The sequence below is a fragment of the Aptenodytes patagonicus genome, chromosome 1 (genome assembly GCF_965638725.1).
Source record: "Aptenodytes patagonicus chromosome 1, bAptPat1.pri.cur, whole genome shotgun sequence".
NCBI lineage: Eukaryota > Metazoa > Chordata > Aves > Sphenisciformes > Spheniscidae > Aptenodytes > Aptenodytes patagonicus.
Window position 1 is genome coordinate 34621138 of NC_134949.1, and position 12313 is coordinate 34633450.

Sequence of the window (12313 nt, forward strand, 5' to 3'; positions counted from 1 at the left end):
TATTAGTGTTGTATGATCTGCGATAGTTATTAACTCGTTACCTTGTGTGACTGTTGTCTTCAATGCCAGTAGAGAGCAGCAGGAAGAAAACTTAAAATCAATATGCAAATCTAATGTCAGAAGTTGCATTTAACTGTTTCTTTACAGTTAAAGTCTAAAGCTATTCAGTAACAGAGCTGTAAGGATGTAAACAGGATATAAAACACTACAAAGTGTTCTTTTATAATATTCTTAAACACAGACTTTGAAAGGAGTTTTGTTTGGTCTCTTTAAAAGTGTTACATTCCTTTTCTAACAGGAGGGAGGAAAAGAATGTTAGGTTGCTAGATAATATTCAAAGGCTTAATTTTTTTATTGTCATCATCTTTATAAACATCTTGCTGGCCAAAGCCTTCTAGGAAAAAAGAAAGAAGAGAGACAGTGTTCCAACATAAACACTCTTCTGAAATGGGGAAGTCTAGTGTTCAGTATCTATTATTCAGAAAAATATATTACATATTTTGGCTTTGTTTTTAACTTTTTTAGGTCACTTCTAAGATAATTGTTATTCACTGTTAAAATAAGTGTCTTGTTCCCCTTGCTCCCCTGCAATATTACATCTTTTTCCTTTCTGAAATGTTTGTATTTCACTGTATACAAGTTGCGCGGCGTGTTTAGGCATTCTGGGCATGTGGTGTTCGGTACAAAGGTACGTGTGCTGGCTGGTTTTACAGGAGCTTAAAGAATTATATAATTTGCCAAGTTTTATAGAGAAAAAGGTATGTCGTAGTTTGAGCCTGCTGGTCTTTGATAGTGTTTCTTCAGCATTGTTCAATTTACCTTTTCTTACGCATGCTGTAACACAGGCTGATGTGTACTAATGTGGCAGTTCAAGAATTCCACAGACGCAGCACATAAAACCATTTAATCAAAGAACATAAAACAGTTTTTTAGATGCTTATTTTACTTCTTTTAGCAATATTTTCTCCTACATTTACATAGGAAAGCAAACTACTCCCTGTGCTGATGATACTGCAACCCCTTGAGTTTGCATGTGTTTTTCTTTTCTTAAAAAACAAATAAAGTCTTTGCAAAATAATGCTAACCTTTGTTTCACTAGTGCCCTTGAGAAATTCCTTTGCGGTCATAATTCTGTATTTGAATTTGGGCATAAGGTTTAGTAATTTGAATATTAGAAACTTCTGCAGAAATACTACAGTGTAAAAGTTGTATGTCTGTCGTGTTATTAATGCTTATTCAGAGTTCAAAGTTTTAAAATCTGAAAACTTGTGGTTGATTGAAGTGTAAAACAAGAGATCTTTGAACAAACAGTAAACTGTATGTCGTCTTGAAATAAGTCCTGTTTAAAACTGTGTTTTAACTTTCTCTACAGAGCACACCTGCAACGTCGATACCAACAGTGCAAGTGCAGGGCCAGCAGATCAATTTGCAGCCGCCTTCATACACTGCAGCAAGTCAGCATGCAGAGCAAATGAAAAAACCTGGACAGAACTTCATGTGTCTGTGGCAATCTTGTAAAAAGTAAATGGCTCGTTTATTTAACTACTTTTTACTAATATGTAACAGATGCTTGTATATAGAGGGTGATTCTACAAGTTCTATCCATTCTGTTTCCTTAAGTTACCTTATACTTTGTCAGTGGGGAAAAGAAAAAGTGAAAAGTGCTGAGGAAGCTGAAGCTGAGATGGGGGAGTGCACGACATTTAACTGCTCTCAATTATACTTCAGAGCATAAAATGAGCATTATGTTGCTTTCTTTTAATATATTGATTCTTCAGTAATAAATAAAATATTGTCATGTAGTTAAGTTAAAAAAAAATCCTAGCTCTGAAGCTTGTTCTCTGTATTGAAAATACAAAAATAGTTACTGTACTCCAGTTACAAATCATGTCTTGACATTTTCTTATGTTTCCAGCCTTTAATCTTTCTTGTGTTTCCAGTTTTGCAAGAGCAGGGTGTTGCACTTCTGTGTTCTGGTCAAAGTCTTATTTAGATTATGACTAATTTTAGTAATTATGGTACCATTTGTGTGCCACAGGACTCCATTGTCATGAAAGGAAATAAAAAGGTACTTAGCCTTAAGACTAGACAGTAATAATTAGACTTTCTTTTATTTTTTGTTGTTGTCCTTAAAAGAGAGAAGAGTGAGCTAGCACACTTTTGGATGTAGGCTTATAAAAACATGATTCTACCCTTGTTATCAGTATGTATATCCTGACACTGATTGTTTAAAATAACATAGGCTTATGAACATGCTTAGTTTTCAATGAAGGGTACAGATTGGTGAAACAAAGGTAGTTGTCAAATAGCCACTTTGAAAACAGAGAAATTGCAAAACATAGGATGGGCATGAAGAAGGGTGAGACACTTCATCGTTGTAGGACAAGACAAAGGGAGCATAAAGACGAGCTGATTTGGCACAAAGCTGGTATGTAGACATTCAGAAAGTTGGGATGAAATGATGGAGACGTTCGAATCTTTGGAACCAATGGTGAAAATGAGGCATTTGAACAGAATTAGAGGAATACTGATGGAGAGTTAATCTGTAGACCCCTGAAGCTGTAATTTCTGTTTCTTTCATTCCTTACAAACATAATTCAAAGATCATTAAGTCAATGCAAGACATGGATTTTAGATAGGACTCTGACTGCTGCTGTAGAGATCTGGCGTTCTTTAAATCATTGCCCTGTTTTCAACTTAAAAGTGATTTTTGTTTCTTTGGTAGGTGACACTTCTCTATGTAAGAAATACATGTAAGGCTTTACTTTTTACTTTACTCCTTTACTACTAGTAAATATTACCGTAGAGCCATACTCTGCTGGCTGCACAATAGATGCATAAACACCTGTATTGGTACAAGACTGGGTTGTACTGAAGTGGAAATGAAAAGCTGGGGTGGTTTCTTAGCAGAAGCCTTGCCAATTTATACCGTCTTGAAGAGTTTGCTGAACTACAGGTTTGAAGCATAAGTTAATCACCAACTTTCTTCTATGTCTAAAGTTATGTAGGATGAGTTGTGTAGAGTTGAGATGACATCTAGCCATGGAACAAGCTGATGTCACATGTGAACTAGGATGTGAATATGTGCAGACAAATTTTGGGGCAGGAGGAGGAACAATACAACTATGATTACCTTACATTATCAGTCTTTCTGTAAGTCTATCTTAAAATACTATTCCAGTAAGTTTTCCTGAGACTGAAGTTAAGGGCTATGAGGCTCATATTTTACAAGTTGATCTCTATGGTTTTTTTTTAAAGATAGTGTATTATTTCTGCTGTTTTAGTTTCTCCTGTTGTTACTCACTGTATTGGTTTTTGTTCATGGTTAAGTTTCATTATTTTCAAAAGCCTTCAGAGATTTTGCATTGATAGATTGTAGTCCATGTGACACACAGTTGTTGTTCTTATGCTGTCTCTCACTTCTAAAATATTTATTTCAGCCCCGGCCTAAAAACAGTTTAGATAAACATTACACTCAGCGTTCTCTGTGGTGAAGAGAGGACCAAAATGTTAAATTAGCATCTTCCTCAAATGTATATTGTTTATTCATATTCCTTCAACAGCCTGATTAAAAACAGGAGTATCAAAGGTCCTATAGGCTTTCTGCTTCTACCAGACATAAAGAAAAATCTGGGATTGCCACCTGTTATTGTGACTGTTTTATTTAGAGCTCTCAATCTTAGCTGGTTTTATTGAGTTGTTTAAGCAGGAAACAAGAAGATTCTTTTGAGTAGATCATTTAGTCTATGTGCACTTTACATCCACTACTTAGTTTCATTCATGATTGCTTAGCAATTTTTTTTCCTAGGTATTAAGCAGGCAGGTTCATCATAGTAGAATGATAAAACAGTGTTTCTTTCATGGTGTTCACAATTAAGTGGAAAGATATGACAGGAGGTAAATTTGATATAGTCATTTGTACCTGTTTCTCTATGCATATTCTTTAGTTTAATTCTCTCAACATACTAGCATTAGGTTTCCCTTCCAGGATGTATTGCAGAAGGCAGTGAAGGTCTTCAAAAACATTTTACTGAGAATTGGAATAAATACGAATAAATAAAATAGCGGGTAGAAAAAGAACATACTAACTTGGCTGCTGCAGTCAGCAACATTCCAGTGGCGTGGGTGTGGGTTCTGCTGTTTTGTTTTTTACAACTGAATTAGGAAACATTATACCAAGATTTTGAAATAAAATGCAACGGATTTAGTAATGTCTGAAGACCACAACCAGATTGGGCCCAATTATTCAAATAGTTGTAATGATTGGCCTCTCGCAGATGTATTCAGGCTTAGTATCTGAAGTGGAAGTAAAACTCTGAAAGGTGTCAGTCAGCACACTACTTTGCATTGAGGATGTAACAGAAAGTAGGTGTTTTCCTTTGAAGTTCAGTTGTCTGCAAGTACTGCTAATTGTATTCAACTTAATTTAAAAGCTGCTATTTTGTTTCACAGGTAGGCAGGAGATGTCTGCTCTTGAATTGCTTTGTATTTAAAAAGTAAATTGGAGATGCTATTGGATCTCCACTGCCTGTCAAGTCAGCCGTTAGTTTAATGTTCTGTTCAGCAGCCAAGCAGAATGATGGAGAAATTAAATGGGAAACAAGAGTCTAGACTCAACTGACCATATTCTCAGTACTTAAGCTTTTTTTTTATTACTACGTTTAGGTGTTTCTTTAAGGAAAGACAGTTTTTCTCTGCAAAATGGTAGTAAATTTGAATCTTCTTAGATCAGTGATTGAAGTATAGCACTGAATGTATTATACAGTGAATTAACCAACATAGCTGAAATAGCTTTATTTTTCTTAAAGCCTTGCCATGTTGAATAAAGTGTTTTAAACTACATTTTGGGTTTCACTTATGCCATGAAATTTCTTTCATCCATGCCAGGAATTATTCATAAATAGGTTTGTGCCAGGCTTAAGTTTACATACTGACTTTCCCCTTCATTGTGGAAAGACATCTTTCTGTCCTCTGAAACATCAACTTTTGCTGTTGAGCCAATGTAGATGTAAAACATTTTATTTTCATTTCCTACTATGGGCTGTCTGGACCAACGGCAAGAGGCAGGTATTTCTCCTTACCAGCTTCCCTTCAGTAAGAGCTGACTGGCATGGAAAAGATGAATGCTTTTTAAGAGAGTAGTATTTATTGCCTATGCAGAAGGTAATTGCTGTATTACAGGTGGTTATTGCAGTGGGATTCAGTTTATAACGAAGACTTGTCTCTGGGTGAAATTAGCTCTTTGACACCTTTATAGGGTTCAGGTAACCCTATAAAGGGTTCAGTGTAATCTGTACACTTAGGCCTACGTATCGATTGCAAGTATGTTTGCATAATGGACAGTATTGAAATGAGTGGTAGGATATGGAAGGAGGTGGCTGGATCAAAGCACCTACTGATCTGCTATTCATATGCTGAGAGTTCTGACTTGAACTTGTCCATAAACGACTGCTGGAGGTTTAAGGTGTTGCTTCATCCTTGTCTGCTTGCCGTAAGTCTCTGATTGGAGGTCATCTCCCTCTTGGCACTGTTCAGCCCCAGGGGGTTGAACATCTTGACACAAATACTTTTCTTGTTAACTGAAACTAAAATACTGGCATGTGAACCGGAGTAGCTGAGGTGGGTGCATGTGTTTCCTGTTCAGTAAGACTGCGGTGCCAGTGGCATCGGTCCAGCAAGTGTGTGAAGACAGCTGGTGGTAATGACTTCCCAAATGGCAGCAACTAGGTTTCTAGACCTCTTCTGCTCAGGCCTTAAGTGGGTGTTGATGAGCTGGGTTAGTTGTATCGAAATGAATTGCAAGCAGCTAAGTCTTTTGTTTATTTTGGTCATTTTTTCTCTGTTGAAGTAAGGGATGTAATTTGTAACACTTGAGATACTTTTTAAGGTGTATCTAGACGAAAAAAAAACATACTTTGAGTCACTCACTATTTTAATTTAATATTGTTTGAAATATAGTGGTTCTCCATTACCATCTGATACATGTTAAAATAACACATCTTTTGTCTATGTGACAATTGGAAAATACAAATCTAAGAACTGTTTAAGAACTGTTGACTCACCAGTATTTTGAGGTGGCATTCACAGCGAGTTGTAACTCTTCTACCACTTTGAAATGGAAGAAAGCCCTTACTGGGCTGAACTCAGTATAAGGTTATGTCACACCTGAGCTCTCACCAAATAGAACATACAGAAAACACAAAATACACTGTCGAGAGTATTACAGGGCCAGGCTTAGGACAACTTCATCTTTTCTATTGATGCAGAAGCACTTCATTTGCTGAAATACCTCATGTCCTGTGCTTTGGGGCTGTCGGCAGGCAAAGTGGTTAGTTTGAGGTTTTGGAAAGTCATTTAAAAATTGAGGTTTAAGTGAAGATGTTAAAAAGGGTCACATAAGTGACATTTTTTTACTTCTGTGTGCATCAGGAAATGATATCTAGCCATTTTTCCGATATTTAGAATTCAGGTGCTAAAGAGCACTAATTTTAGATTGATCTCTTATTCCATCAGTTTTGACAAGCGTGCAGTATTGAGAGCAAATAGGATGAATGGTGTGCATCTCTTTTTCCCAATTAAAGTTTAAATAAGGTCTGAGTATGACTGCCAGTAAAGAAGGAAAACAGGAAAAGGAATACATGAAACCCAACTTTTGTAGCTGTTTATTACTGTATTTTGCTTGTATTGCAGATAATGGATCTGTTGGAATTAGCATGTGTTATTTCTTTGGTAAAGTATTAATAGAAAAATAGAAGCGTGATATTTCAATCGGATTTGGCAAAACCATATTGCCATTTATTGGTAGCTCACTGGTTATATATGTACATGTTTTTCTTTTCAAAATTTGACAACTTTGCATTTATCAATGCATGTCTCATTTCAGAAAATAAAAATGTTTAGCCAGTATGCATTTATGTTTGTGATATCTGTGCTTTACCATTAACTGGAAAAAAAAACCCCAACTTAAATTCCCCTCCCCCTCTTTTTGTAGGTGGTTTCAAACACCATCACAAGTTTTCTATCATGCAGCAACTGAACATGGAGGAAAAGATGTCTACCCGGGGCAGTGCTTATGGGAGGGATGTGAACCTTTCCAGCGGCAGAGGTTTTCCTTCATTACCCATTTACAGGTGCAGATTTTCTTTCACGTAATACTTCAGAAAATAGTAGGAATTGGTAAATTTTCACACACCTTTCTCACTGTCTTTCTCTTTTCCCTGAACAGGATAAGCACTGTTCCAGAGATGCTTTGCTTGCAGGATTAAAGCAAGATGAACATGGACAAGCAGGAAATCAGAAGCCTTCCAATAAGTAAGAGACCTGAGCCTCACTAGCGGTAGTGACAAAGAGGATTAGAAATTATTGGAAGAATTTGTGTATTTATAACTTGATTTATCAGGTGAAACTCTGCATATATAGAGTCTATAACAGCAATCAAATTTGAGTTCCATTTCAGTAAGTCAAAATGGGCAAAAGAGGGAGTAGATTCTGGTGGGGGAGATGTGGTTGCAGTTGTTATAAAGAGAACAGGTAATTCTTTAAGGTGTATGGTCAATACTCTGTGATGAACATTGTTCTCAACATATTCACCTGATTTTTCCCAACTGGACAGCATTTTATAACTTTTATTATAACAGGAAAGTGCTCGTAATCCGAATGGGAAGTTATTTGTTGTGTACAGTTCAGCTGTTTCATACAGTTGAGATGGATTGTCTTGTAACTTGCTGTATTCCTTCCAGTTTTGTGGTCTAAATTTGGGGTGATTTGATCCAGGGACTTTTGTAATACACTTTTTCCTTTAAACAAGCAAACAAGATAAATACCAGCTCCTCTGAGTCTTCTAATTTTGTGCCGCTACCTGGAATCAAATTTGGCTCTTTTCTTTCCCAAAATGATTTCAACCATCTGGAATTAATATTGGAGAGCGCAGCCCTATTGCTGTGGAGTTGTGGGGATGGTTCTGTTAATATTGGAGTTACTCAGGGTTCAGTTACTTGTATAAATGTATTAAGACTAGATCTTTATTAGTAACTAACTGGAATCTCTCTGTTGCAAGCTAAAGATGTAATTACATGGTCCCAGGCAGATTTTTGCAGTCTGTTCTGTGGCTAGTTAAATTGCTACCAAGCTGCTGGAGGCAGCAGAGAAAGTTAGGTATGGAAGCTGAGAAATTTTGTTCGGGAGTCCTTTTATTTTTTAATATAAACAAACTTCTTAACACAGACTTATGATTGCTTTATGGTGCCTTGTTTCATTACACTGAACAACATTCAGACCTCTGAAAACCACAAAATGAAGAATGATGGTAATATAGTCTTAAATACTTGGTAAGTGGGAAGCGTAGGGCTGATACCATCTACTAGCATGTTGTGATCTCAACTCTGCCTTTTCAAAAATGTTCCATCACACAGGTAACACATCCAGTAGCTCTGTGTCTTCACAGGCTTCTTTAAAATTGGCGCAGGTACTCATATTAGAAAAAAGGTTCATACATCCTCTGTTCTAAGGCAGAATTCCCTAATTAGGTCAGATTCAGAAAGCAGGAGTTTATATGCATAACCAGTTCTCGCTGAAGTATAGAGACTGCCATATCACAAGGTACTAAGGATGTGATTTCAGAATACAAGTTGAAATAAGAGCATTCCACTACTCAAAGTAGGATGTTTTGACTCTCCCTACCATCCCTTGTTCCTTCTCATGCGCTGCTGACAGTGAGAGAACTAGCTTTAGTTTTTGTCTGATTGCATGGTAAATCAGTTCTGTTTTTTAAAAAAACCTAATCAATCAAAAAAGTGGGTTTGCCAGATGAGTGGAATACACTTGCCTTACAGTCAGTTGAACACCAGTACAGGAGGTGGGCTAGAACAAAAGGAAGGGATGAGACCTTTCTCTGTCAGCACTCACGACAGTTAATACACTCAGCTGTTTTATGAAATCATAGAGGTTCCCTGTCTGTTACTTTTAGTCTCTTCCCTCATGTCACCATTACTCCTCTTTTACCAAAGAAGCAATCAAGAAACAGGAATATTTTGATTACATGTAATGTGTAACCCACATAATCTTAGAGTGCTGCCACAGAGTTATTTCGCACAACTGAAAAGGGCATCTAGCTACCTGAGGGAGACAAGACTTGATAATTTGCTTTCCAGAATCAGTGACTTGTCAGATGAAACTCTAAGCTTGCTCCAGCAGGTCACCTCAAGTTGGCTTTACATGGTCATGTCTCAAAGCTGACTTACAAGGTTTTGGCTTAATTGACTTTTTGTTGAGTCCTAGAAACTTGTCAGATGTATCGGCACAGCACTGATAGTCCATATGACTAAACTCTTGTATGGAGCTGAAACAACTTAGAACTGGTGCTAAGATGAAGTATGTATAAGCCATCAACTTTTAGGCATTAATTAGGCCAACTTTCTTCACTTAATCCCTCACCGTTTAGCAAAACTACACTTACCTCAGAGAGTGCAGATAGAGTGAGTGTTATTGGTGCCGGAAAAAAACCCTGTGGAACAGTGTAAAAAACAAGGGCCCATTCCCCTAATCATCATTTCTGTCTATCATAACGCCATACATACTTGAAAAAATCTGTAATGGCTTTTGCTAGAACCAGGTAGGCAAAGTTAAGCTGCATTACAGAGTTGGTTGTATACCTTAATTCTGTATTTCTTTGCTTTTAAAGTTGTATTATATTAACTCTTCCTCTTCTGGTTTTCAGAGGTAGCTGAATATTACATTCTGGAAGGTCAGGTAGCACTAGCAATTAACTGTATGTTGACTGTAGCTTTGTGCATTTGAATCTTTTTGGATTCGCGTTGATTTTTTTCCTTGTTGCCACTGAAGCAAAGGTGGTAGCGTGAGCTACCAAAATATTCTTCATGCACCATGGGAGTGGGGCAGGAGATAACTTTAAATCACAAGATGAATGGTATGGTTTGAAGTTAAGTTGATAATATAATTAAAGAAATTCAAGAAATCTAGATGTTTCTTGAGAGAGATACTTGCCCACAGACACAAGTCAGTCCACTTGATGACTCAGTAACTTTTTATCAACTTCTTTTTTTCCAAAATCAAAGAGAGAAGACAATCTTTTAAGATCCTCCTAATTAATTGCAATTGTCCCTTTTTCAATATTTCTAGAATCGAGGCAATAGTACTTCAACTTTCTAAAATGTAGTATGATAGCTGTTGAAGAGAGACATTCAGAACAGCCTCTATTGATGAATCCTTATTCTTCTCAATATAAGGAAAACAAAAATGTTCCAGAAATTAAAAATGAAGATGATAATTCCTTTATTGTGGTACTCAGTCTCCTACAGACATATGTCATTGCCCAACAGTTTCTTAATTCAGCCCCTGCCCTTTCTGCCTTTACTTCATGAAGGTTTTCAAACTCTTATTTCCATTCAGGGGAGGATGACAGCGTGATTATGAGCTGGTTTTAGGGAGGAGTCTGTCTGTTACTGCTTCTTAATTTTCTGTTTTGTGGTTTAAAACCACTCATATGAAGCCTTTTCTAATTTTTAACTAGGTTTCCTTGTTAGAATTTCAGATCATGAAGAAAGTCTCTCTGAATAGAGAATTCAAGTTTTATTCTTAGAATATTCACTTACAGTGAAAGATGCCTAAATAATACTCTTACAGGCTAACTTTCATTTTAAAAAATGGAACATTTACATTTGATTTATGCTACCTTTGCAAGTAAGCACTACTGTATATTTCTAGTATATTGAGATGTTCTAATCAGGTTCTACTAGGGTATTAAAAGGCTTCATAATAATATTGTTCAATATATTGAAGCGTGGTGATATTTTGCACCATTGATACTGCAAAACTTTCCTTTGAGATGACATTGAGTCTTATTAAGTGAAGTTGCATATTTATACATTCTAAACTCTAATTGTATGAGTAATTTAAAAGTTTTGCATGAAACAGAGCTTTGACTTCAGTGTTAATACTGAAAATGGAGAATTTGCTTCTGCTATGTTTGTTATTTGTACCAGCTTTAAAATACCCTGCTTAATTTATTAATCTCAGTCTGAAAGCTGCAGTAACAGGTAATTGTTTTTACAAATGTTTGATCTGATTTAACAATTAGATGTTTTATGTCTTAGATCGTAACTTAAATCATGTTACTTTATATTACTCCTCACTAACCACAGTTAATATGTATTTTATATTGTCTTAGTGTCTAATGGTCCTGATGAGCTGTGTAAAGTTTGAATAGCTATATTTTAAGGACATTCTCTGGCCAAATCTCAGATGACATTTACATAGCTGCTATCACAGTTCCTGTTAAATCCTGTCTGATAAAACATTCCTTTAAATAGGTACACTTCAGGAAATGGCTATGTCATTAGTGCAATATATTACTTTACCATCACAAATGTCATGGGTGATGAGCAGTACTTCTTCAAGATAAGTGTTTTTTCGCATAAAATAAAGCCCATGACTCTTCTGAAGGCTTTGCAATAACGTTTATCTCTGTGGAAACAAAAGGCAAATCACATACCAGCACCAAGTATTAATGGATCTTTGTGTCTCTGTTCAGATAGGTTAAAAAACTATCAAAATAAATTTTCAGAGTTGTTAATCTTCTAGAAAGTGGTGCAAAGCTTATTTTTATTAATTCTTTCTTTACTAATGTAGGCAGCCAGCTGCAGGGGGTACTGCCTCTACTCCCAGAGCACAGAAGGCTATTGTGAATCATCCGAGTGCTGCCCTAATGGCATTAAGGAGGGGATCAAGAAACCTTGTCTTCAGAGATTTCACAGTTAGTATTGTTCGACTCAAGTATTAGATATTAATTGTTGCCTGCTACTATGGGGCTTTTACTTTTTTTTTCTCTTTATTTTTGTAGGATGAAAAAGAGGGACCAATAACTAAACACATCCGATTAACAGCTGCCTTAATATTAAAAAATATTGGTAAATATTCAGAATGTGGTCGCAGGTAAGCATCGTATGATTCTTCTAATACCAGTGGGCAATGTTGTTTCTGTTCTTTTCAGTACCAAACAATAGGTAGGTTTTACCTATCCTTTAAAAAAAACAATAAGTATATTGACAGTACAATTTCTCTATCAGTTCTGCACTGTTTAGTTCCCCACACAAGTGCTCAGCATCACCTCACCTAAGACAGTATTTGTGATCCAGACTTTTGAAATGTGTCTGGTAAATTTGACAGGTTAACTTTTTGGAGACAGATGAGAGAAGCCTTTGCTGTAGGTCTGTCCCTTTTCCTCCTGAAGGCAGTACTGCATGACTCTGAAAAGTAATTCTTCTGTAAGCAACTTCCCATTGGCAGTACCCTTTCA

At 36.4% G+C, this 12313-nt stretch overlaps 1 protein-coding gene across 1 annotated transcript in view; it reads left to right on the forward strand.

Annotated features, from left to right (window-relative positions):
* Positions 1 to 12313, forward strand: part of ARID2 (AT-rich interaction domain 2) — a 109894-nt gene that overhangs the window by 93942 nt on the left and 3639 nt on the right. The window contains exons 16-20 of the mRNA XM_076331753.1: positions 1373 to 1521; positions 6992 to 7130; positions 7226 to 7311; positions 11647 to 11770; positions 11858 to 11949. Of these exons, the coding sequence (XP_076187868.1) occupies positions 1373 to 1521; positions 6992 to 7130; positions 7226 to 7311; positions 11647 to 11770; positions 11858 to 11949 (590 nt within the window). The remainder of the gene's footprint in view (positions 1 to 1372; positions 1522 to 6991; positions 7131 to 7225; positions 7312 to 11646; positions 11771 to 11857; positions 11950 to 12313) is intronic.